Source organism: Astatotilapia calliptera, chromosome 1 (genome assembly GCF_900246225.1).
Source record: "Astatotilapia calliptera chromosome 1, fAstCal1.2, whole genome shotgun sequence".
In the NCBI taxonomy this organism is placed as follows: domain Eukaryota; kingdom Metazoa; phylum Chordata; class Actinopteri; order Cichliformes; family Cichlidae; genus Astatotilapia; species Astatotilapia calliptera.
This window is the reverse complement of record NC_039302.1, coordinates 5,806,757-5,828,733: the sequence shown is the minus strand read 5'-3', so window position 1 is coordinate 5,828,733 and position 21,977 is coordinate 5,806,757. Positions and strand designations below refer to the sequence as shown.

Genomic DNA, 21,977 nt, shown 5'->3' with positions numbered 1-21,977 from the left:
GAGCAGAATGATGGTTTGTGTATGACTTTTTTACCCTCCAGGGGAAAAAAGACATACGTCTGTTAATTCATCATTTAAAACTTTAGTTTGTCCAGTCATCTCTAAAGTGTGTGACATGCGAGAGAGCCAATAAAGGCAAGCTGAATGGACAGTGCAGAATCATTTCAGATTCGTGACATCAGTTCATCCACTGAGTAACGTTCAAGAAATAGACCTGATATCTGTTGTCATCCATAAAACCAGTGAGGCACATGTCATTAGTGTGCTCCAGTATTTAAACAAAGAATGATGTTTGTTGTGGATCTCATTAAAATGCACTCACGTTCTAACTTAATGACTCACACTGGAATAAAAATAGGATGACAAACTCCTGTGGTTGCCCCGTGATTACCCTAAACCTGTGGGTGACCACTTTGAGTGTAGTTTCACCTTTCAAGACATCCCATACCTTCTTTGGGAAAGTTTTTGGTAGGAAAATTTTCCAAAATTACTCCTAAGCTGGCACTGATACTGTTTGATCTAAACTGATTTTTTTTTCCATGTCATTCCCTAAAAGATTAAACTTCCATGAACAGTCTTGCCAATAACTCATATGACATACTGACATATATATTGAAATATTAAAATGTCCTCCAAGCTGAAATTTGAAAATCATCTGTGACCTTGAACGGTGAGTTGGGAGAAATATTTGGATGTGATATTAGACATGAAAACAAAAAATGTGTCAGAAATAATTGCTAATTTTGACATCTCTGTAGCAGCAGGTACATTCTTGGACAAAATATGTTTGGCGTGAATGTGACTCACCACAGTCAGATATCTGTGATCGAAAGTCAATGATGACGGAGAATCGACGGCAGTGGCGAGCATAGTGGGCCAGCGACGAGCAGAGGCAAGGCGTCCCACACTTACAGGTATCGGAGCGACACTGCTGATGGAAGGGTGTTGGACTGAGGTACTCATGACAGGCAGCAAACAGATCCTGATTCAGCACATCACACATTTCTGAAGCATAGGTCACTGTTAAAAATAGTTTAGAAATAATTCAAGTAAACAAGTCTTGCTCTCTGTGATTCTGATGTCATGAATCAAATACAAACCCTAAATAAAATATTTTTAAAGTTGTTCATTTATGTCATAATCATTGTAAATTCACTGGATAATACAGATAAATATGTGTGTAAAAATATAAGAATAAAAGTAGAAACTAAACTGATTTACACCTTAAACAGAGCTTGGGATACATTTTTACTGTGATATCAACATCAAAATGTCCAAACGTTTTATAATAATACATATGTTTTATTTTATAAAGCACCACTTACGCAGTTTAACATAATAAATGTTATACGACTGAGTAAATATGTTATTTTTCTCTACTGAAACAGAAAAAAGGAGGAAGAGAAACTGACCAGCCTGCTGGTGTGTATCACAGGGATCAAGCTGAGGCGTACTCAGGCTGGACAAACACGCAGACGAAACTTTCCAGGCATTTCCAAAGAGCTGAGGAGTGCTTTCTATCATACCTGATGGAGATCTGAACCAAAACCAAAGCAAGGAATCAGTATGACAGCACACAGATAGAAAAAAAGTCATTTTTATAAAGTGAATCCAGTGCTATCGTGTGAATGAAGAGTTGCCTTTTGATTTTTGTGGTTACAAGTGTTGTTGTGTTCACAAAATAACATTCTGATAATATCAGAATCAGAATAATTATTAATCCCAGAGCAAATTATGTGGTCACAGTTGCTCAAAGACAGTAAGAACAGTAACCAACTAAATTAAATTAAATATTACAATATATTACAAGTTATAAAATATAACAAAATAGCTATAATTATAAATATTACTGAATGTTACACAAAATTAAATGTGTGTAGTTGACATTGAGGTGCCCCTCTTATTATACTGACTTTTCTCTGTAGAGGATGTGACATCAAGAGTGTGCACTGTGACATCCACATCGACCCCATGGATTGAAACAGGGGTCACTGAGCATGGCAGGAGATTATATATTATTGTAATCAGTCCTAAAAATCTTACAAACATGGTGTCTTACTGACTTACTGAATCTAGGTGGCATTACATTGACCTTCAGTAACACTGGAGTTGTTTTTGACCAGGATATGTGCATATTAACCAAATATGTAGGACTGCCTTCTTGCATTTATCTCTTGAATTAGAATCATCCCGTCTCAGTGATGCTGAAAAAGTTGGTTATGCATTTATTGCTTGTAGGCTGCATTACTGCAATTATTTATCAGGTTGTCCTAAACACTCACTGAAAGCCTTTAGTTAACCCAACATGCTGCAGTGAGAGTACTGACAGGGTCTGCAAACAGAGAGCATGTTTCATTGGTTCCCCGTTAAACCCAGAATCAAATTAAAAAATCCTGCTCCTCACATACAAGGTCTTGAATAATCAGGACCCATCTTACCTTAAAGACCCAATTACACTGTATCTTCCCAACAGAGCACTTTGCTCTCAGACTGCTGGTTTACTTGTGGTTCGTCAGGTATTTAAAAGTAGAACGGGAGGAAGAGCCTTCAGCTTTTAGGCCCCTCTTCTGCAGCTCCCATTTGAATTCAGAAGACAGACGCTATCTCTACTGTCAAGATTAGGCTTTAAACGTTCCTTTTTGATAAAGCACATAGTTAGTGCTGGATCACGTAACCCTGAACCCTCCCTTAATTACACTGCAATAGGGGGCTTCCCATGATATACTGAGAGGTTCTGTTCTCCTTCATTCACTCGCTATGTTTATACACCACTTTAGTTCATCTCGGGCTCCCTCCCCTCACCCCAGCAGGTTGTAGCAGATGGTTGCCCCTCCCTGAACCTGGTTCTGGTGGTGGTTTCTTCCTGTTCAAAGGGAGTTTTTCCTTCCCACTGTTCTCAAGTGCTTGCTCATAGAGGGTTCTTTGATTGTTTGAGATTTTTCTTCTTTCTTTCTTTCTTTCTTTCTTTCTTTCTTTCTTTCTTTCTTTCTTTCCCTTAAAGCTCTTTAAAACTGTTGGTGTGATTTGAAGTTGCATACATAAAACTGAATTTAAAGGCATTTATTTGAAGTGAACTGCATTTTTTAAACTTTTAAAGAAAATATGTGCAGTATTAAATACACATTTTACTTGTACTTCTTTGATCCTTCTCTGAAACATGCTGGACCTGGAATTGATACGAGTACAATAGCAAGCTAGAAGCGACTGACACGGGAGTCCCACCTCCGCCCAAGCCACTATTAATCAGATGGGTTTCACCCAATTCTCTTTGAAGTAGAATAGCTGCCTGCAGTTCTTTCTGACTTACTCCTCTTCTTTTTTTGCCACTAACTATGCAACTAAGTGTCTGAAATGACTGCAGCTGCATAGCAAAGCAAAAACAAAACAAAAGGTTAAAATTGTGCAAGTCATCACTTTAACTACAGTCTTTTAGTAGTGCTTCAGGAAAAGTGACTCCTTAGCAGCATACGGGCACTTCAGTCAGTAACTGTGATGTATATCCATTTACAGCTGTTAGACAACATCCGCCCTTTATAGTCAGCCATTACGATACGGTACAGTGGAGCTCCTATTCCGCTAACAGTAAATTCCTTGTTGAAGTGGCGTGTCCAGTTGGGCGCTCATCTAGTCCCCCTAAAAGAGCTGATCATAGAGCTGGGCTTTTGATGCTGAGCCGCCGACCAGTGTGCATTACAGAGAGAGTAAGTGTGAGAGGGAGAGCACTTCACCATCACCTCCCTCTTTGCCTCTGAAACAAGAGCATGCACTCTCTCTGTATTATTGGAGGAGGGGTTAACCAAGAGCGCAAGAGGGATCAAAGGTCAGCCAGCACACACTTACAGGAAGTCGTCTTGAATGTTGCCATTGAAGGTGCCGCACAGCCCCACTGTATCATCCTTCCACAGCTCATCCGCCTGCAGGTAAAGGCGAAACTCCTTCCAGCTGTACTGCAGACGCAGGCCGAACGCCGTCCTCACCTGGACAAACATTGATGATAGCTCCTGGATGTGGAAGAGGTCTGCAGGAGATATATATAGGACATTATTTAGCTCAAAGCTGGTGGTGTGCAAAGCTTGTTCTTTTACTTTATAATTTTTCCCCAAACTATGGATCAAGCTACCAGTGTACAAATCTTCATCTTCCTTGCTTTGTTCCTGGTACACTTTTACATCACTTTGCAAATTATCACTATAGACGGGGCATCAACAGCACTTGTGCACCAATACTAATTAATTAATTGATTAATTAATGGTAGTTACAAACTCTATAGCGGAATCTTTAATAAATAAAGCATAATTGAGTAAGAATGACGATGAAATTTATATCACTCATATCCAAACACATATTTTAGTGGAATCCAGCTTTTAGGTAGGTGCCAGTGTAGACTGTACAACAGCCTATATCCCAAAAGTATGTCATTCATAATAAAACAGCCATTTCAGTTAAAGCTGTTTGTGGAATTTTATTTGGAACTTGTTTCCTTTTCTTCTTTATGTGTATAAGTACAGTTGTATAAAATGAAGGAATGGAAAATCTGTAACAGAACATAAAGAGCAATAGCTATTAGTGTTTTTATTCATTCAGGTTCAAAATATCAGATCACTCTCAGACGCTGTCAGATAAAGCACACAAAAGCCTGTTGACTTGGTCTGAGCATTACTCATGTAAAATGAGTAATGCTCAGAGGAAAGACATTTTGTGCAACACAATGTAGGAGCTAACCCAGTAAAGTATTGTGAAAAATTTTCATTCAATAGCACAGCTGTCATTCAATCTGTCCCTGCCATAACCCACAGAGTGCTGAATAAAGTCGGGCCCTGGATGAGAACAATGCTGGAAGGTGATAAAAGATGAGGAGGTTACCATCAGAATAGGGCAGGGAGATGCGGTACTGTCCAGCAATGAAGACCTCTCCAATGTGACTCAGAGTAATTTCTGTTCTTGGATCTTCATCAATTACCAGGTTAACTGACTGTATGCAGGCCCCATCCAGATTCTGCAAATGAGACGAGATGGTCTGATAAAGCGTTCAGACAGTTTCCCAAACAGTTAAGCAGAATGAAATAATGGGAAGAAACACACTCAAATAAAGCACTCTTCCTGAAAAAATGAGGGAAATATAATAAAGAGAGAGGGCTTTAGTCTGTTAGACAGGTTGCTGGTGTGTAGTGATGGAATAAATACCCAAATCTATAAAAATGGAAAATAATATTCTGATTTCAACCTAAGGAAAAGTCTGAAGTCGCACCGTAGCCCCTACAGAGTGTACTATGCATAACCCACCCTACAATGATGTTAGATGGAAAATTTCCACCATTACTGGTAGTTTAATCTGTAGAAACAAATCTCTGCATATGGACATGCAAATTCTGAAGGAAGGGATATTGGTAATCGCTATTTTTTTTGTTGATCAATCACACTTTATCACGCTTTTGTTGCATGCAGGAAAGAAAATGGAGATGCAAGAGACCTGCTTTCGTTCTTATTATTTACCATTTACCAGTATGCATATTTCCTTTTATTTTCTATGAAAAGCTACATATGTAGCAGGCAGAGATGGGCGTTACGAGTAAAGTAAGGGATTACTATTGCAAAACCGGTAATTAGATTACCGTTACTTTCCCGTGGGAACGCTGCGTTACTGCCTTACTAAAACCATGATTTTTTGCGAGAATGTCTCAGGACAGTGACGTAAGCGAGTGCGCCGTTAGAGACAACAGCTGTGTGCAGATCAACAATGGATCACATATCGATTGTGGGAGAGAGTATGAGCGTGCAGCGTTTAAAGCGTGGAAGCACTGACCTTACTTTGAGTTTGATTCCATAAAAAGTGACAAAAACATTAGCGTCCATCATGCGTGGGAAGAAAACTTCTTTTTACAGCGAAAAAAAACCCTAAACTTCCAAGCAAGCACCGAGTGCCCTATGACGTAATGGGAAACTCACAGAGAAACTCGCGGATTCTTCAACTGACCGCAGCACACCTGCACCAGGGTAAACCTCCGCCTACCGCAGTCCTGCTTTACAGGTGAAAATAGAGCAATACAGCAGGACCACTGAGTCTTTGACTTTATTTATTTTCTGCTGTGTTTTACTTGCATCTATTGGAAAGAGTGAGTGTAAACACAAAAAATATTTTATTTTATGTGCTGGAATGTGTAGAAAATAGGTTTAAATGTTAAACTAATTTATTCAAGTCAGAGAATGTTGCATATAATTAAATTTTTGCTTGATGCATAAAGTTAAAAGATTAAAACTGATAAAACAAGTTTAAAAAAAAAGAGACTTTTCCATTTGATTACATTTTGTATGATGGATTATGTAGAAAAAGTAGAATTGGGCTGAAAGATCTATCGCTTTATCACCTCTTCAGGTTGTAAATTGTGTTTTTAAAAAGTAACTAAGTAACTAAGTAATTAATTACTTTTGAAAATAAGTAATCAGTAAAGTAACGGGATTACTTTTTTGAGGACGTAATCAGTAATTAGTTACTGATTACTTTTTTCAAGTAACTTGACCAACACTGGTAGCAGGCTACTGCATACTCATTTAACAAAAACATTAAGGCTCAACTTTAGTAATAGATCCAGAGTTTAAAAGCTTATCAGATAATAAAAAGTGGCTAATAATAGAATCAGGTGACAATAGTAGCGAACAGTCTATATGGTATATATGGAAATAAATAATCACAGGCACATGGAACATGCTCTGCAACTCACTGTGCTGATCTGCTGAAATAAATGAAGACACTGTATTTCTTTATCAACAGGGTTTTAAGAAGGCTGGAATGAATGGTTTGGTATGTGAGTTTTAAACTGGCGACTATGTTGCCTGTTCTGTCTGGTTCCATCACTCAACACTGGTGCCAATAAACCTACAATAATAGATTTTTGTTGTTTCTTAAGGGCAGCGGAAACAAGGCTGTAAATACAGCACTGACATAATATAATGACCCTCTAAGCTGATGAAACTAGCAACTGGTGGTTTCTTTCAGCCCCGCTGCAACTTTTGCAACTCCTCTCCTAAACAGCACTGTGAGAACAGTGGCAGTGAATCAGACCAGCAAAAACACACACATGAAACCAAGTAAGCTTAAAGAATTTCAATCAATCAATCTTTCAGACATACAGGTGACTATGCAGTCCATTGTTAATGTCAAAATGTTTCTTATAGCTATAATGAAGTCATTTTAATTTTATGTGACAGGACAATTCAAGTGTTTTAGGAACTTTCAATGCACAATTATGCAAAACAATCACATAAATACCAGGCATAACTGGTGACAATGGTTATAGCAGTTGACATCTAACAATACCCACTGACAGATATTCCACTCCTTGGGCCAAGCCTTGTTAAAACAGAAAAGTCTTATTTATTATAATGTATCAGCAGATTGTACAGTTTGACTATAAAACTTAATGGAGCTATAAAATATAAATGCTCAAGGCCATCACTAATTCACAAAATCACCCAAGTTACTCTGGCTCACTTTTATTTCAAAAGTAAGGAAGTCTGAGTGAGACAATAAACAACCTGCTGCTATGAATCATCTCTTTCATGAATGGCAAAGCCCCGTAACCAAAAGGTTTCATCATCCCTCCTACTCTTCCCATCATTCACCTCCTGTTTTTGCATAACCTCCTCTCTGTCCAAGCCCCCCACCCTTCCAGTGCCCACTTCACTACAAAGCTGTCCGCAGCTCTGTCAGTCAGGCTAGATAAGGTAATCCTGTTTAGTTGGCTGTTAGAGGTCTCGGGCCTTGGCTCTGACAAGTGGGACATCTCATATCTCCCATCACCTGTCTGCTCAGCAGCTCAAAAGTCTGCCGGGAAACTGAAGGCTCAGAGATGAGGGGGAAAGAGACGAAGCTCTCAGTCTTTTGTAGGTTTTTCTTCATGATCATTATCGGCCAGAGCAGTTGTAGCAAGGCTCTAAAACAAAAATGACCTGGACTGAGGGGAGTATTATGATCTACATGAAAGACAAATTGCACGTATTTGTAAGCCGAGCAAGTGAATAGTTCTGATTGCAGTAGGTAAAGTGGGGGAGTTGTGCAGTCTGTCAAATAGGTAGGAAAATGTAACAATCATGTCAGAACAAGCAAGCAGATGATGTGTAACTCACAGCTCCACAGGCGGTGTTCTGGATGGTTACTGTAAACTTTGCTGAATTGCGACTCTTGGCGAGGACATACTGGCATGTTGCAGGAAAAGTATAGATCCGTCCATCAAAGGACTGAAAATACATGTCGCCTGTCACCGAGCACTCGCCTGCAGACAGAGTGGTACATTTACTGCGAGTGTCCGTGTGTGTACTTCAAACAAAAGTTAATGCAAATGTATCCCGTTCCATAGCACTACTATAGCAATAAATAAACAGTCCTGTACATGTTAATCAATTGACAGTTTATGTTTTTCTCTCTGTGTAAATATCACACCTCGTCTGTTTTTGGTCCACAGCTATTATTGTGAGCTTTCCTCCAGCCTTGCTTTGTTCCATATCTAATATAACTGCTTTGCACTTGGTTTTTACAAGGAAGCTTGGTTTTTCTATGCACACGAACCACAAACTTTATTTCCCCCTTAAGTATAAAGATTTTTTTTCTTCCATTCTACCACAGCATTCTTCTGCATATTTCTTTAATTTGTGTCTCTTAAAATCAACAAGTTCAACCTTTAATAACTTGCTACCATTCTGAAAATGTCAAGAATTATTGTTCCTCTTGATTCCATGAGTCCATGCTTTTTTTCCCCATTTCTAACAAGGCAAAATCTGTCCTTCTATTAGAACTTTTGCCTTAGTCATCTTTCTTTTTCAAAAATAAGCATATATTCCAACTTTCTTTTCACTGTCCAACAGGGGCAGGTGTTTTATAGTACCTTACCAATAAACTCTTCTCTTCCCTTAGTACACTGTCTATTCTCTCTTCTCAAAAATAGTTTTCGCACATTACTTAACAATGAACCATCAAAGCCAGAAGTGTTTTGTAAATGCACTAAAGTGACTAAAATCACTCACTAATTACTAAAATTATCCATTTAAAATTTATTTCTTTAGACTTTTGTACTTGGTTTAAGCCACTTTGGCATGTATGACAGCCTCAAGTCTGTTTGGGAATGATTCTCCAACCTAACTCTCACAGTCTCCATCAAACACTTTCATGGAATCATTGTATAGACTGAAAGTATTTAAGTCTGAAATCAAATTCACTGAATCTTGTTGAAAAATTTACTAGTCGAGTATATCAATAAACATTTCCCACAGGGGAAAGGGACAAACCTGGGCAGCTGTAGTCAGTGCAGTTCCACACTCCACCCACGCATGCACTGAAACAGAAAGCAGAGACGTCCACAGGTGGCTCTGGGAACATGAAAGGCTGAGCTAATCAGCAGGATCACTGAAAGAAATTGGACTCACTGCACTCAGGTGGTCAGATCTGAGAAGATTAAAAGGACTGTATGGGGAGCGTAGGATAATATCTTGTCTTTAATACACAATACTGCAATTTTTTATTACACAAGGAAAATCAAAGCTGTCACGTTATGAAGTGTTGCCAGAGATGTTATTAAAAAACTGTAAAAATAAAACACGCCTCACTGTTCCCTAGCTTTTTATGGGATGAAGAGTATTTAAACAGACAAACCAAAGACGTTTAAGTCTCTTCATCCAGATATTTATGATGGCATACAAGGTAACAGAAGTGTTACCACTGCTCACCAGGTGTTGCATTCCTCCTGCAGCGTCTGACCAGATGGATAAAACATACCGTGGTACTCACAGGGACAGTCAGAAGGCATTACACAGCCTCCATCCTCATATATTAGACCTGGGGACAAAGATTAGAGATTCAGATTCAGACTTCAGATCATCTGGGGATGAAAAAAAAAATCATAAGACTGATAAGACAGAAAATGCAAATAATGTGTTAAAAGTAAAGTATAGGCAATATAATAACAGTATTTTTTATTATTATGAGATTTATGTTAAGGTCATTACACAAGACAAACTATAAAGATAAGGAACTATTTTGAATAGGAACATAAGAAGCAGAATCTCAACAGACACTCACCATCGGGACAATAGCATCCATCCAGGCAGGTGAGCTTACTGTCAATACACGTTCGCTCCAGGTTGCAGGACTCCGGACAGCAGCTGATACATTCCCTGTGCTGCAGTCCTAGAGAACACCGCTTCACTGGTCACAGAAACAAAACACAACACATACGTCAAAGCTTTAAGTTTGCTTCTGTAAAGCCCAATTACTCTTGCTGCCATGATCACTGAAATACAGGTTATAAACTGAAATTTGAACCTGACACGTCTGCAAAACATAAACAAATGTGCTCAATTAGCACCTTTTCTAGCTAGCTGGTGTTCATTAGCCTGTTAATAACCTGCCCTCCAGTTAACTTCCACACTTAAATATTCTTAATTATTTTACATTAGATAGCCCTTTATAACTATTCTACTAGTATAAATTATTTTAACCCAGCATCTGTGCCTGTAAATTATTCCACATTCATATTTTGTTTTATCTACTATGTTCAGGTAAATCCCTTTTTTATAAATCTTTATAAATCATGTTTTTGGACTTGACTTTATTTTTTTTAACCTTGTAAATATATCATTTATCATCTGAAATAAAAAATAGAACAATTTCAGCTACAAGTAAAACTAAATGTATCATTTTTCTTCTGTTCGTCCTGGCACACATTTTAAAACACCTGGAAAAACGTACCACACTGAGGAATGTGCTGCCTCCACTCATGCAGTGGGTGGTCAGCATGGGCGCATGCCCGGGCGTACTCGGTGAACACCTGGCATACCACATCACCATTGGGATCCGACCTTCAACAGGGTAAAAAACAAAAAGGAACTCTTTGAGAAGAGCCAGGAGAGGTGTAGCTACAGAGCCAGTTATGCTGAAATGAGACTGTGCAGCTCAAATAAATAACTACTCACCAGCTGCTCTCACCAGTTTCCAACTAGCATACAAAATTAATAAATAAAGCTATATAGTTTTATGCTTATAGTTGGAAAATTGTAGTGTAGCCAGGTCAGTCATGACAGTGATGATTTCAGACCAAGTGAATCCTGTCATAAAGTAAATTCTTTCTTTAGTTCTTTAGTTGTAGGAACAGATTGCCATGGCTAATGTTACTCTCAGAGGGGGGTACGTTCAGGATCATGGACGTGAGCCATGAAAGACACAACTGAGTGTCTTTTAGAGTGGGATCATTTTGAACGAGTAAGTAACCAAAGTGCTCACAGTCTGAGGACATGGATTGAAATGCAAAAACTAAAATGTGGGTACATAAGGATATGTGCAAAAAAGGGCTCTCCAACCACCTGTACAGGATGTTACTAATTTTTAGATAATGTTACGTATGTGTCAAACTTTTATGATGTTTTGATTTGCTTCAGAATTAGTATCAGTAATTCAGAACAATGACTCTGCTGTTCATGACAGCAGAGTCATTGTTCATGACTCTGCTGTCATGAACAATATCAGCAGAAACTAAATAAATGTTTCTTCTAATTTTAAAGTAGGAGAAAGATTCCACACATTTCGCAAGGATAAACTATGGATACTAATGGTTCATACCATATAATTTTGACAACACTCAGATTTTTCCTCAAAATGAAACCCTTCCAACAACTAGATCTTAAATCGGTTGCTCTTACATGCAGAGGTCGTTGGAGCAGCTGGCCATGTAGGACAGCGGACTGACAAAGTCATGGCAGCTTTGAAATGGTGGATCCAGCAGCATTGCACACACCTCCTCCACCTTCTGTCACCACAAAACACATAAAAACACTTTTTTACTCATCTAGTAGGTAATTTTCTCAGTTTCATTTCACTCATCTCGCAGTTGCTGTTTTATTTGACACCTTACCAGTAAAACATGAGATTCGACTGTAGCACAAGGTGAAGGGAAGCCAGAAGGCACCATAGGACATCTTTCCTCATGTGGATGTGTCTCTACCCAGCTATTCCCAAACATTTCAATTTCATGAGTCAGCACGCCTAAGAAACAGATATCATGTCTGTTTAATTATGTCAGTAGTTTTGCCTCCTTTACACTTCTTCACATCTGGAGTTCAGTTGAGTGTTTTAAAAGAAAAAGTGAGCCGTGTCTTTTCTACTTCATGGTTCAAGGATCACCATCAGTTTTAACCTTGACCTTTCACTTTTTAGCTGAATGTTAAACTTATAACCACTGCTTACCAGTCATGGCTCAGCAGAGATGGCAAAAGTACACAGATTCATCACTTAAATAGAAGTACAGATACTTAATTTTTCAATAATCTGTTTCATGGACATAACTTCTTTACTCAAGCAAAAATTAAAAAGTACAGACTCTGAAATTAAAAAAGTATTAAAAAAGAACTAGCTCCTTTTCTATTTTTTGCCAAGTTAACTAAAACTCATGTCATATAAATACTGTAATAAAAAGGAATACAGACTTCATCTCTTATAATTCTAATGAACGTACTCAACTTGTATTGTATGTGTCATGAAGAACAAAAGCAGATAAAAACAAAGAGATTTTTTTTTAAAAATCTATCTCTATTTGCTGTTGCCTGCATTGTAGAGGGTGGCTTTGCTTCCTCGCCTAAAGAGAAAAATTTGTATACTCAAGGGTTAAATTGGAATTCAACTGGTGTGAGAAACCCTAAGATCAGCTGCTGCTCTTTGTGGATTTACACAACTGAAAGAGACATAAGCAGATGCTACATGAGCAATGAGACTGAAAATGATCTCACCATAGCTCATCTTCAGGTCATCGTGGACGTCGGCATTAAAGTTACCACATAAGCCGCAAGTTCTGCCCACAAACTCTGGACTGAGCTTGATGTAGACAGAGCCGCTTCGTCCCTCCCATGCCAGCGTGAAGCCGTGCTGCTGCGTTACTAGCACGTACTGTGAAATCTGCTCCAGCTGCAGGTCGTGGATGTGATGAGGCAGCTGCAAACTAAACACAAACAGGGCGATTCCAGTATCATATAAACACCACCTTACCTGAAGAGATGTAAAATAAAACATACAGAGAGAAAGCAGCTAACCTTTGGCCTTTGAAGGTCACATTGGTGGCATGTAGCCTGACTTCTCCCTCCCATGGCAGGAAGAGGCTGACAGATCTTTGGCAAGTGTAGGGGTCTGAAGTACAGGCCGGGTCGTTGTGGACCTACAAACAGAGAGGTGGGACATTAATTTAAAACAGGTGTGGGTTCATTACGGATCTGCGCACAAATAAAAACTGTGTCATTGAAAATGTCACAATTTTCATGTTATTCTTGGCCTGTCACAGAATTCTTATAATGCACATTTAATTTTTTTTTCTAGTCTAATTCTTTTTTAGAAACTGTCCGGGGAATGAAAATCAAGCCAAGTTATATATTCTTAGCTTGTTGTAAAACAGTAGTAAGACTCTCCTCAAGTCAGATTTACCTCAACAATACAAGATATTTGTAAATGAATTTAAGCTACCTATCCAAGGAATCAGCCTTCATTGCGACATAGGTCGACATAGAACTTACAAGGAAAAGTTTTGGACCAAAATGCACAAACCTTTAGGGGTTTCGTTCAAATCCAGTGCTGAAAATAGTCCATAACAAATGTATTGTTTGCACAAAAAAAAAAAAAAAGAAAAGAAACTGAATCCAGCTATTTTAAAAAATTACATAGAAATCGCATTTCATTTACATTCATTTAGAACCAATGGACCAAATAGTTCTAAAAAGCAAAAGTATTTAAAAAGCTGAAACGTGATCCTAAAAGTAACACACACACCTGCCACTTTGTAACATTTTTGAGTGCGTCATTTTATCTGCTACAAAGGAAAATGTCATCTCCTCTCCTCGTAACATGCTCTGTTAGGATTGCTGCACTGTGTTTTCATATGTTATCATTACTGAACTTCATTATTTAATTAATCCAAACTACATTTGGATCTTCTAATGTCCCCTGTTTAGGTTGGTTTTTCCCTACACAGATAAGGTATCTGTTGCCTGTTCGGGGGAACAAAGTCCTAGTCTGTTGCAGATACTTTCAAGGCATAGTGGGTAATTGCAGCATTTAATGGTAATTGACTCTAATAACCAGATAGCTTTCACTAATGTTCAGAGTAGATCTTTTCCTCAGGCTGAGTCTGAAAAAAAAGAATGTGTTTTGGGGCAGGAGGCCACAGAGTCCAAATTTTCCCCAAACTGGAGGCAGGCGTTGAACCGAAAACTACTGGGCAGCTGCTCACCTGGAGGTTTTATTTCACCCCAGCCCAGGTCCATGTGGACGACTCACCTGGACAACGATGCTGGCCTGGGTGGTTTCCTCACAGTCCCTCAGTAAAGTATAGGCGCACCGGCCTGGGAGGTAGTAGTAGAGGCCGTCAAAGGTCTCAAAGTTGTACTGACCCCACGTCCTGCATGTCATCTCCCTCTCAAAGCCAGAATTTGGAACTAGGAATATAAACATGAAAATTTCTCTTTTCATATCACTTAATTAGCCATTAAGACACAGAAATGCTACAAAACACCCTAACAAAGCTTTTCAATTTAGCACCTTTTAGTATTTATTAGTGTTGTATTTTTGTCCACTTGTTAAATGTACAGTACTGTGTAAAAGTACTGAGTCACCCCTTTTCCTTTTTATACTTTGCTAGGAAAATGGGAGATAGGTGAAGCAATGCAGTGAAAGATGCACAAACATACACGGAAATAAACTATATAAGGCAAAAGCAGGCATTTTGTTATGTTCTCTGTCAAGATTATCCCACGCTGCCTCAATAATATTGAGGTGCAGACATTGGGGAGGCCAATCCATGACTGACACGTTACACTGTATGTTTTTTTATCCAGGTTTTCACTCCAATGTCTTTTATGGCATGCAGAAAAAAAAGGCTGTTCACAATCAGTGAATCAGAATCAATAGCTTCCAGATAGTATTGGATGGCAGAGCAAAATCTGACAGTAATTTTCTCTATTCATAATTCCATTAATTTTGACAAGATTCCCAAACCCCAAACTATTACAGAGCTTCCATTATACTTTACAGATTGCTGTAGACACTCACTGCTGCACCTCTCTCCTGATCTTCTCCATACATACTGATAATGAGCTGAACCAAAATGTCAAATCTGGACTTCTGACTCCATCAGACCTGTTAACACTATTTTTCACTCCAGTTCTTGTGTGATTTGGCATACCTCATCCTTTGATCCATTTCCCTTCCTTAAGATCAGCTTCTGACAGCCACCCTACCACTGAGACCATTTCTGATCAGGCTTCAACAGTAGGTGGACATCTGGACAGCAGAGACCTGAGGGAGGCCTGAGATGTCCTGTGTCAGGTCTCTGCTGATTTTTTCCTTTCTTAGGGACATTACATTCAGTTACTGTTTGTCTACTGTAGACACTATTCTTCTCTACCACTCCTTTTATCCTCCATTTGAGTTTCCGACTCAAAAATCTCTCTGAACTGAGTGAATGTGTACTATAAATTATTTTTAAAAAGATGTAGAAGACAAAATGACTTGATTTCTCTTTTTTTTAGGGGGGTGTATATGTTGAACTTAAGAGAAACAGATCGGTAACTTAAATTTCTGGTACAGGATAGCTCAGAGCATCTTAAACATCCTCCCTGAACTGCTCTACAAATTTCATTAAATGACCTCTAATGCTGTAATAATAGGCCTTTGCACTTTTATGATACTGTATTCAACTAACAAGCTGGTTGATCGTTGCATGTGTGTGAATGTTAGATAGAAAGCACTTAAAGCATAGAAACAAGTACTTGTATGAATGGATGTGAATGGGTGAATGTTGAAGGCTGTAAAGTGCTTTGAGTGCGAAAGTATAATCATCTCTGGATCTCTTTCACAACATCTCTTTTGTCTGGTCTCCCTTCCATCACCCCCATCCGATCAAGGCAGATGGCCGCCCCTCCCTGAGCCTGGTTCTGCCAGACGTTTCTCCCTATTAAAACAGTTTTTTCTTACCACTGTCACCAAAGTGCTTGCACATGGGGGTTTGCCTGATTGTTGGAGGTTTTCTGTATTTTTTGAAGGGCTTTACTTTACAATATGAAGCACTTTGAGGTGACTGTTGTTGTGATTTGGCTTTATAGAAGTGAAACTGAATTGAATTGAAGTAGAGTAGAAATCCACTATATAAGAACCAGTCCACTTACCAATTTAAAAGAGTGTTGTCAGGGTTTACCTGTCTGACATCTGTGTCCAGTAGCCTGATACAAGCTGCAGTCACATGACTCCGACTCAACACATTGTCCTCCGTTCAGGCAAGGAAATGCACAGGGCTCCCCTGAGAGAAAACGAAAGGACAAGCAAACAATTACACTGTTTCTCATCAGACTGGAAACCTGAAAGAACGACTCCATGCATAATTTTCATTATTAGAAATAATGAAAATTATTATTATTAATCAGGAACAATAATATAGAAATAGTGTTTTTCCTTTCTCATAAAAGCTATGTGTACCACTGGTTAATTTTCCATCCTAATAACCACTACAACTGAGTTTAAGTGTTTGTCTGCAAGGTATATATTTAAGGAAGTCACCATCTGCCTCTCTGCTTTCACGTGGAGTTGTGTGGCTCAAACAAATGTTCCAGTCACTGAACGAACCACCATCCCCCAAATGATAATTTTTCATCCTCCAATAAAACCATCTGCTCAATGGCCTTCCATGCTGTCTGCCTAGTGGGCCATGTCCCACATTAACATAGGTAAAAGTCATAAAGGAATCAGCCATGGGAGGGGGTCCAATTAGTCAAGCTGCTTTCCTCATGTTCATTCTGTGGGGGACAAGTACTCATTTGGCTCATTTGTTGCTCCAAATGTACACAACATTACTAGGTTTCGATTACAAGCTGTAGCCAGGGAGGTAGAGGAGGTCATCTACTGACTGGAAGATTTGTGGGTCGATCTCTGGCTGCTCCAGCCTGCATGGCAAATATCATTGGGCAAGATATTAACTGCCAAGTTCCTCTCTGATGCATATACACACACACACTTTTGGGGTTGTTTTCACTATTTCTTTACCACAAATATGACCAAGAAAATGGCATGTGCACTGAATTTGACCAGGTTTCTCCTTTTTAACAGACTTCTAAAATGTTTTTAGAACCACATTTGAGGAAAATGGTATAAAGAGAAATTGTTATACTGAAGTTCTCCCTCAAACATTTGTACATTCATCCTTCAATCATTAATAAGAACTTTGTGAACCTACCTGGAATCCTACGAAACGATGACCCCAGGGCTTCCTTCACCTGCCTCGTCAGCAGTGAAGTATTAACTGGATGCTGGTCTGTTGAAATGGCTCCATTGTTGGTTTTTCCAAGTAACACTGAACCAGATTCATTTGATGTTACTGAGCTGGTCAGAAATTGTTCATATGGTGCTGAATTTGACCTTGAGTGATTATTAGACGGTAAACTGTATGATAAGTATTGTGAAGTATTTAAGGTGAGCATGGTCTGATCATCTGGAGTGTCTAGCGACTGATTTGACCATTCTGAGACAGCTTTTAATTGGCTTTGTGTTGTCTTGCTAGATTTTGTACCTGTGCCTTTTAATTGATCAGATATGATCCTAGTGGGTGCATTAATAAAAGAAGAATTCTTGGCTGGTGTGGTGCTGCTTGGTGATTGGCTAGAACTTGTTGTGCTGGTTAGCCAGATTAACTTGTTAGCCAGTATCTTTTTTGATGATTTTTTAGCTAAAGATGTCCTGCTTGTTGATTGGCTGGTTGGTGTTGATCTGCCTGATGACTGACTAGGTGCTATCACTGTAGTCATTGATGGTTCATTTTGTGACTTGAGTTCTTTTGTCACAGTTGTTGACTGGCTGTATAATGTTGTGCTTCGTGGCAATTTGTTGGATTTTATCGCAGAGGATGGAGATTTTTTATATATTGGTGTGGTTGTTAGTGGTTGGCTGGTTTGAGCTATACTGCCTTGAGATGAGCCAGCTGATGCTGATCGGGATGATGATCCACTAGCTGGTTCCAGGCTGTTTTGTGATTGGTTAAATAGCGCTTTCTCAGCTGGAGATAGACTGGCTGTTGCTGTGCTGCTTGATACTTGTTTGGTTTGTTCTGTTCTACCTCGTGATGGGCTAGTTGATGCTGGCACGCTTGGTGTTTGAGTGGCTAGTATTGAGCTGGCATGTGACTGATAAGATGGTGTTTTCTTGGTTAGTGACTGACTGGATGGAGCTGTGCTGCCTGATGAGAGGCTGTTTTGTTCTGTGCTGCTTTGTAGGCTAGTTGATGCTGTGCTGATTGGTGATTGACTTGTTTGTGCCAGGCTGCCCTGTGACGGCATAACTGATGGTGATGGGTTTGATGATTGACTGGCTGGTACTAGACTTTTGTGATTTTGTGATTGGTCAGATAGTGTTTTTCCAGTTGGTGATTGAGAACCCAAATGATAACTGAATGGTGCTGTGCTACCAGGCAATTGGCCGTTTTGTGTCATACTGCCTGGTGAGTGTCTTTTTTGTTCTGTTGTGCTTTGTAGTAGACTAGTCGATGCTGAGCTGTTTGGTGATTGGCTGCCTGGTGCTGAGCTGGTTTCTGAATTTTTAGATGGCACTGACATTGTTGGTGACTGATTGGATGAACCTGTATTGACTGCAGAATTGTTTGCTTGTGCTGTGCTACCCTGTGAAAGGACAGCTGATACTGAGTTTGATAACTGACTGGTGGGTACAGGACTTGTTCTTGATTGGTTAGATAGTGTTTTCTCAGCTGGTGATTGACTGGATGATACTGAGCTGTTTTCTGTTCTGCTTCCGAGTGATTGAGAAGGTGATGTTGATGTGGTTGGGAATTTGCTGACTGTTAGAAGGCTGGTTTGTGAGTGTTTGGATGGTGCTGTCTCAGCTGATGATTGACTGATTGGTGCTGTGTTCCCTGGTGATTGGCTGGAGGACATTGTTCTTGATGGTGTTTTACTAGGTGGTGCCGTGACTCCAGATGATTGGCCAGAGCTCATGGTCCATGAGATGTTTGGTGTCCTTTCTGAAGATGATGTAAGGTTTGACACAGCAGCCATGTTGACCAGTGATTTACTGGAGGCAGATATGTTGGTTTCTAATGTAGCGATTGTCATCTGGAGGTGCTTCAAGGAGAAAAAATTGTATCAGCAAATATTTCATGCAACAGTTGCTATACAATAACAATAATAATAATAATAAGTCATACAGCTTGAACCTGATCTAAAGTAGCAATCTTTCAAATCCTCTTACAACTAAATATGTTACATCTGATCATTTTCATATTGGAACTCAGTAATGTTTGGCAAAGAAATAAAGAGAGCAATTTCAGCAAACTAAAATAAAGTCCTTGTAATGCTTTGCTGAATTAATTCTGTAAGTTTAATATCAAGCTAATCTGGAAAACGAGTACAGGTCTCAGGTGACAGATTAATAAAGATTTGATTAAAATGTAAGATACCTAAAACTTTTACAATTTAGTGTTTTGTTGAAGAAAAATTCCTCCCAGAATTAGGCTGGATGTTGCCAAACTAGAATCATGATCGGCAAGGATGGAATTGAGGTGGTAATGAGAAAGGAAGAGGCTCTAAAGAAAAGACCTGTCATCCAGCTTTCATTAACGACTGCTCTGTGACTTACAACAGTTTTTCCTTTCCAGCTCAACAACCCAACTGACTCCCTTTTGGTTGTGTCTGTTTCCTCTTTTGGATGACCTCTATTGTCTAAAAGTATTCGCCCCTTTCATTTCACTATATCGATGTGTGATATGTGAAATTAGAAGGCTGGTAAAGTGTTCCCAAGAGAGTAAAACACTGGGGGAAAACATTTGATATCTGGAATGTTTTGGCATGGCGATTTCCATATTAAGATAACTGGATATTTTACAAAAAAAACCCCACCTTAACAACAGGTTTGGTTTTAAAACATTCTCATTACAGTGGCATTCCAAAATTATCAGTCCAGCCTTGCTTCCACACTTTTACGTGACTGGATACTTGAGCTCTGAAACCCAGCCTTTCATCTCAAAGAGCAGGAACAAAGCAGGTGGCAAGGGTGATGTGTAAGGGGGGTATAAGGGGTAACTGACTATGAATTATTAATCAGTGATCAGTATCAGAAAAACAAAGAGGGAGTACTTCACATATGTAAAAGCACTATGTCAATATGCATATAACAATGCACTGATTAAACTAAAATTAGAGCAGTTAAAGCTGCTCTAATTTTAACAAGGACATTATATAGAGAGTAAAAAAAAATACCTACAACATTTTTTTTTTAGCATATTTTGTGCTACTAATTGCTTTGCTCCTTTAGGGGCTCCTATAGTTTGGACCGGATTCTCATGAACCAAAGGGAGAACAAAAGAGCAACCACATTCAGGCAGATAGCGGCTCTGACAGAGGAAGAGCAAGACAACAGAGCAGCTTCTTTATATTCCTGCTGGGACTCCTTCGCATGTCGAGGAAGCAGGGAACAATGCACACTGTTTATATATTTTCATATATATCTCCACACTGAGTGACAGCCTGAACTTAGCAGCTTGAAATGCTTTTTTTAGGCCGTCCATGAATACAGACATCAAATTTTGGGTAAAACGACAGACTTCTTGGATTAAAAACAAGTTAATTTTTATAATTAAAAATTAAAAAGTCATACACTAAGATTCTGCAATAAAACTAGAAATATGTTGCATTTCACATATATTCAACTAACTTATACTTAAGCAAACAATCGAGTCTTTTAGGGAAATTAAAAGTGAAAAACGTAAACACTGTGTATAAATTATGGGAAGAAGCACTCCCATGTGATGACGATGGTGATGTGAGCAATGCTGATTTTTTTGGGAGATATCTGGCTGTGTGTTTGCCGCCCGAAGCAGCTCCATCAGCATCAACGATCAATGCAGCTGCCTACCTGCCCTCCCTGGGAAGCGGTGTCCCATTTCTGATGCTTTATCCCGCTGCTCCCGCTGCTGGGACAGAGAGAACAAGGAGAGGTTTGTTCCCACTGCAGGTTTCACCCCCACTGACACCACAAACCCACCACCAACCAGGAATCACGCAGACCACCAAACAACCTGGTGATTGACCAGACTGTCATGCTTCTCAATTAATCGATTAAAGCATCATGAAATGGACAGGTTTCGATGAGCTAAAGCAGATGTTGTTGTTTTTTTAAATCATATTGTTTTTTTATGTATGGCCTAATGCCTCAAAGCCAGCATATACTATACTACATATACTGTATAATACTCACACACAATACTCAAATACAATTTTTAACATAACAACTTATAGTTAATATATAAAACTATGTGGGCTTTAATGCAAATATAATCACCAAAATAAATCCTTCACATATAATATGTAAATTATGAATATGTGACAAATAAACATTATGTAAACTACTAACTAAATGCAAGGAAACAATTTTTAAAAATGACTCACTCATTAAATTCATCCCAGTTAGAAATGTTCACTCTTTCCACACCCCAGGAAAGGTGCGCTGAAATTAGAGGGGAAATGGGCAAAAATAAGGAAAGACAATAGGCTGTGACCTTTTTTAAAAAGAGACCAACTTTAATAACTAACTAAATAACTAAGTAAATAAATAAGCGTTTAAACTGCAGGATGTAACCTGAGCTGCCGCATAAAGCACCTGTGGTATCTAAACTTTTCCTATACAAACAGGATGTGACCGTGTTGGGACTCTGTCTCTTACACTCAGAAATCACACTTCGCCTTCCCGCGGCATCAGGGGTCGCGTGCGTGCTTCCCGGTGCGTAGGACTCACCTTGATAAATGAGGATAAAACACGAAGATAATAAGTGAAAAAGCCTTCTCCGTCTTAAATAGGGATCCATTCGTGTTTCGCGGATCCGCACTCAGTCGGGTTTGGACAGCATCACCTGGTGAGAACCCTCCGGCTGGACTCCCGACTCTCCCTGTGCTGCTCCATC

General features: G+C 39.1%; 1 protein-coding gene across 3 annotated transcripts in view; it reads right to left on the bottom strand.

Moving 5' to 3' along the window:
- otog (otogelin) overlaps window positions 1–21,977 on the bottom strand; it is a 68,264-nt gene extending 46,287 nt beyond the window's left edge. For 2 of the 3 annotated variants that reach the window (XM_026154654.1, XM_026154819.1), the window contains exons 1-19: window positions 21,812–21,977; window positions 21,466–21,523; window positions 20,933–20,990; window positions 17,250–19,143; window positions 16,218–16,319; window positions 14,303–14,460; window positions 13,069–13,190; window positions 12,769–12,977; window positions 11,898–12,028; window positions 11,686–11,792; window positions 10,739–10,848; window positions 10,070–10,195; window positions 9,718–9,826; window positions 9,280–9,326; window positions 8,125–8,270; window positions 4,864–4,996; window positions 3,841–4,018; window positions 1,413–1,537; window positions 808–1,020 (exon numbers count right to left, since the gene is read on the bottom strand). In XM_026154654.1, the coding sequence (XP_026010439.1) occupies window positions 808–1,020; window positions 1,413–1,537; window positions 3,841–4,018; window positions 4,864–4,996; window positions 8,125–8,270; window positions 9,280–9,326; window positions 9,718–9,826; window positions 10,070–10,195; window positions 10,739–10,848; window positions 11,686–11,792; window positions 11,898–12,028; window positions 12,769–12,977; window positions 13,069–13,190; window positions 14,303–14,460; window positions 16,218–16,319; window positions 17,250–19,143; window positions 20,933–20,990; window positions 21,466–21,523; window positions 21,812–21,881 (4,096 nt within the window). In that variant the 5' untranslated portion in view covers window positions 21,882–21,977. Of the gene's footprint in view, window positions 1–807; window positions 1,021–1,412; window positions 1,538–3,840; window positions 4,019–4,863; window positions 4,997–8,124; window positions 8,271–9,279; window positions 9,327–9,717; window positions 9,827–10,069; window positions 10,196–10,738; window positions 10,849–11,685; window positions 11,793–11,897; window positions 12,029–12,768; window positions 12,978–13,068; window positions 13,191–14,302; window positions 14,461–16,217; window positions 16,320–17,249; window positions 19,144–20,932; window positions 20,991–21,465; window positions 21,524–21,739 lie in introns of all 3 variants that reach the window. The other variant, XM_026154737.1, reaches the window with a different exon arrangement.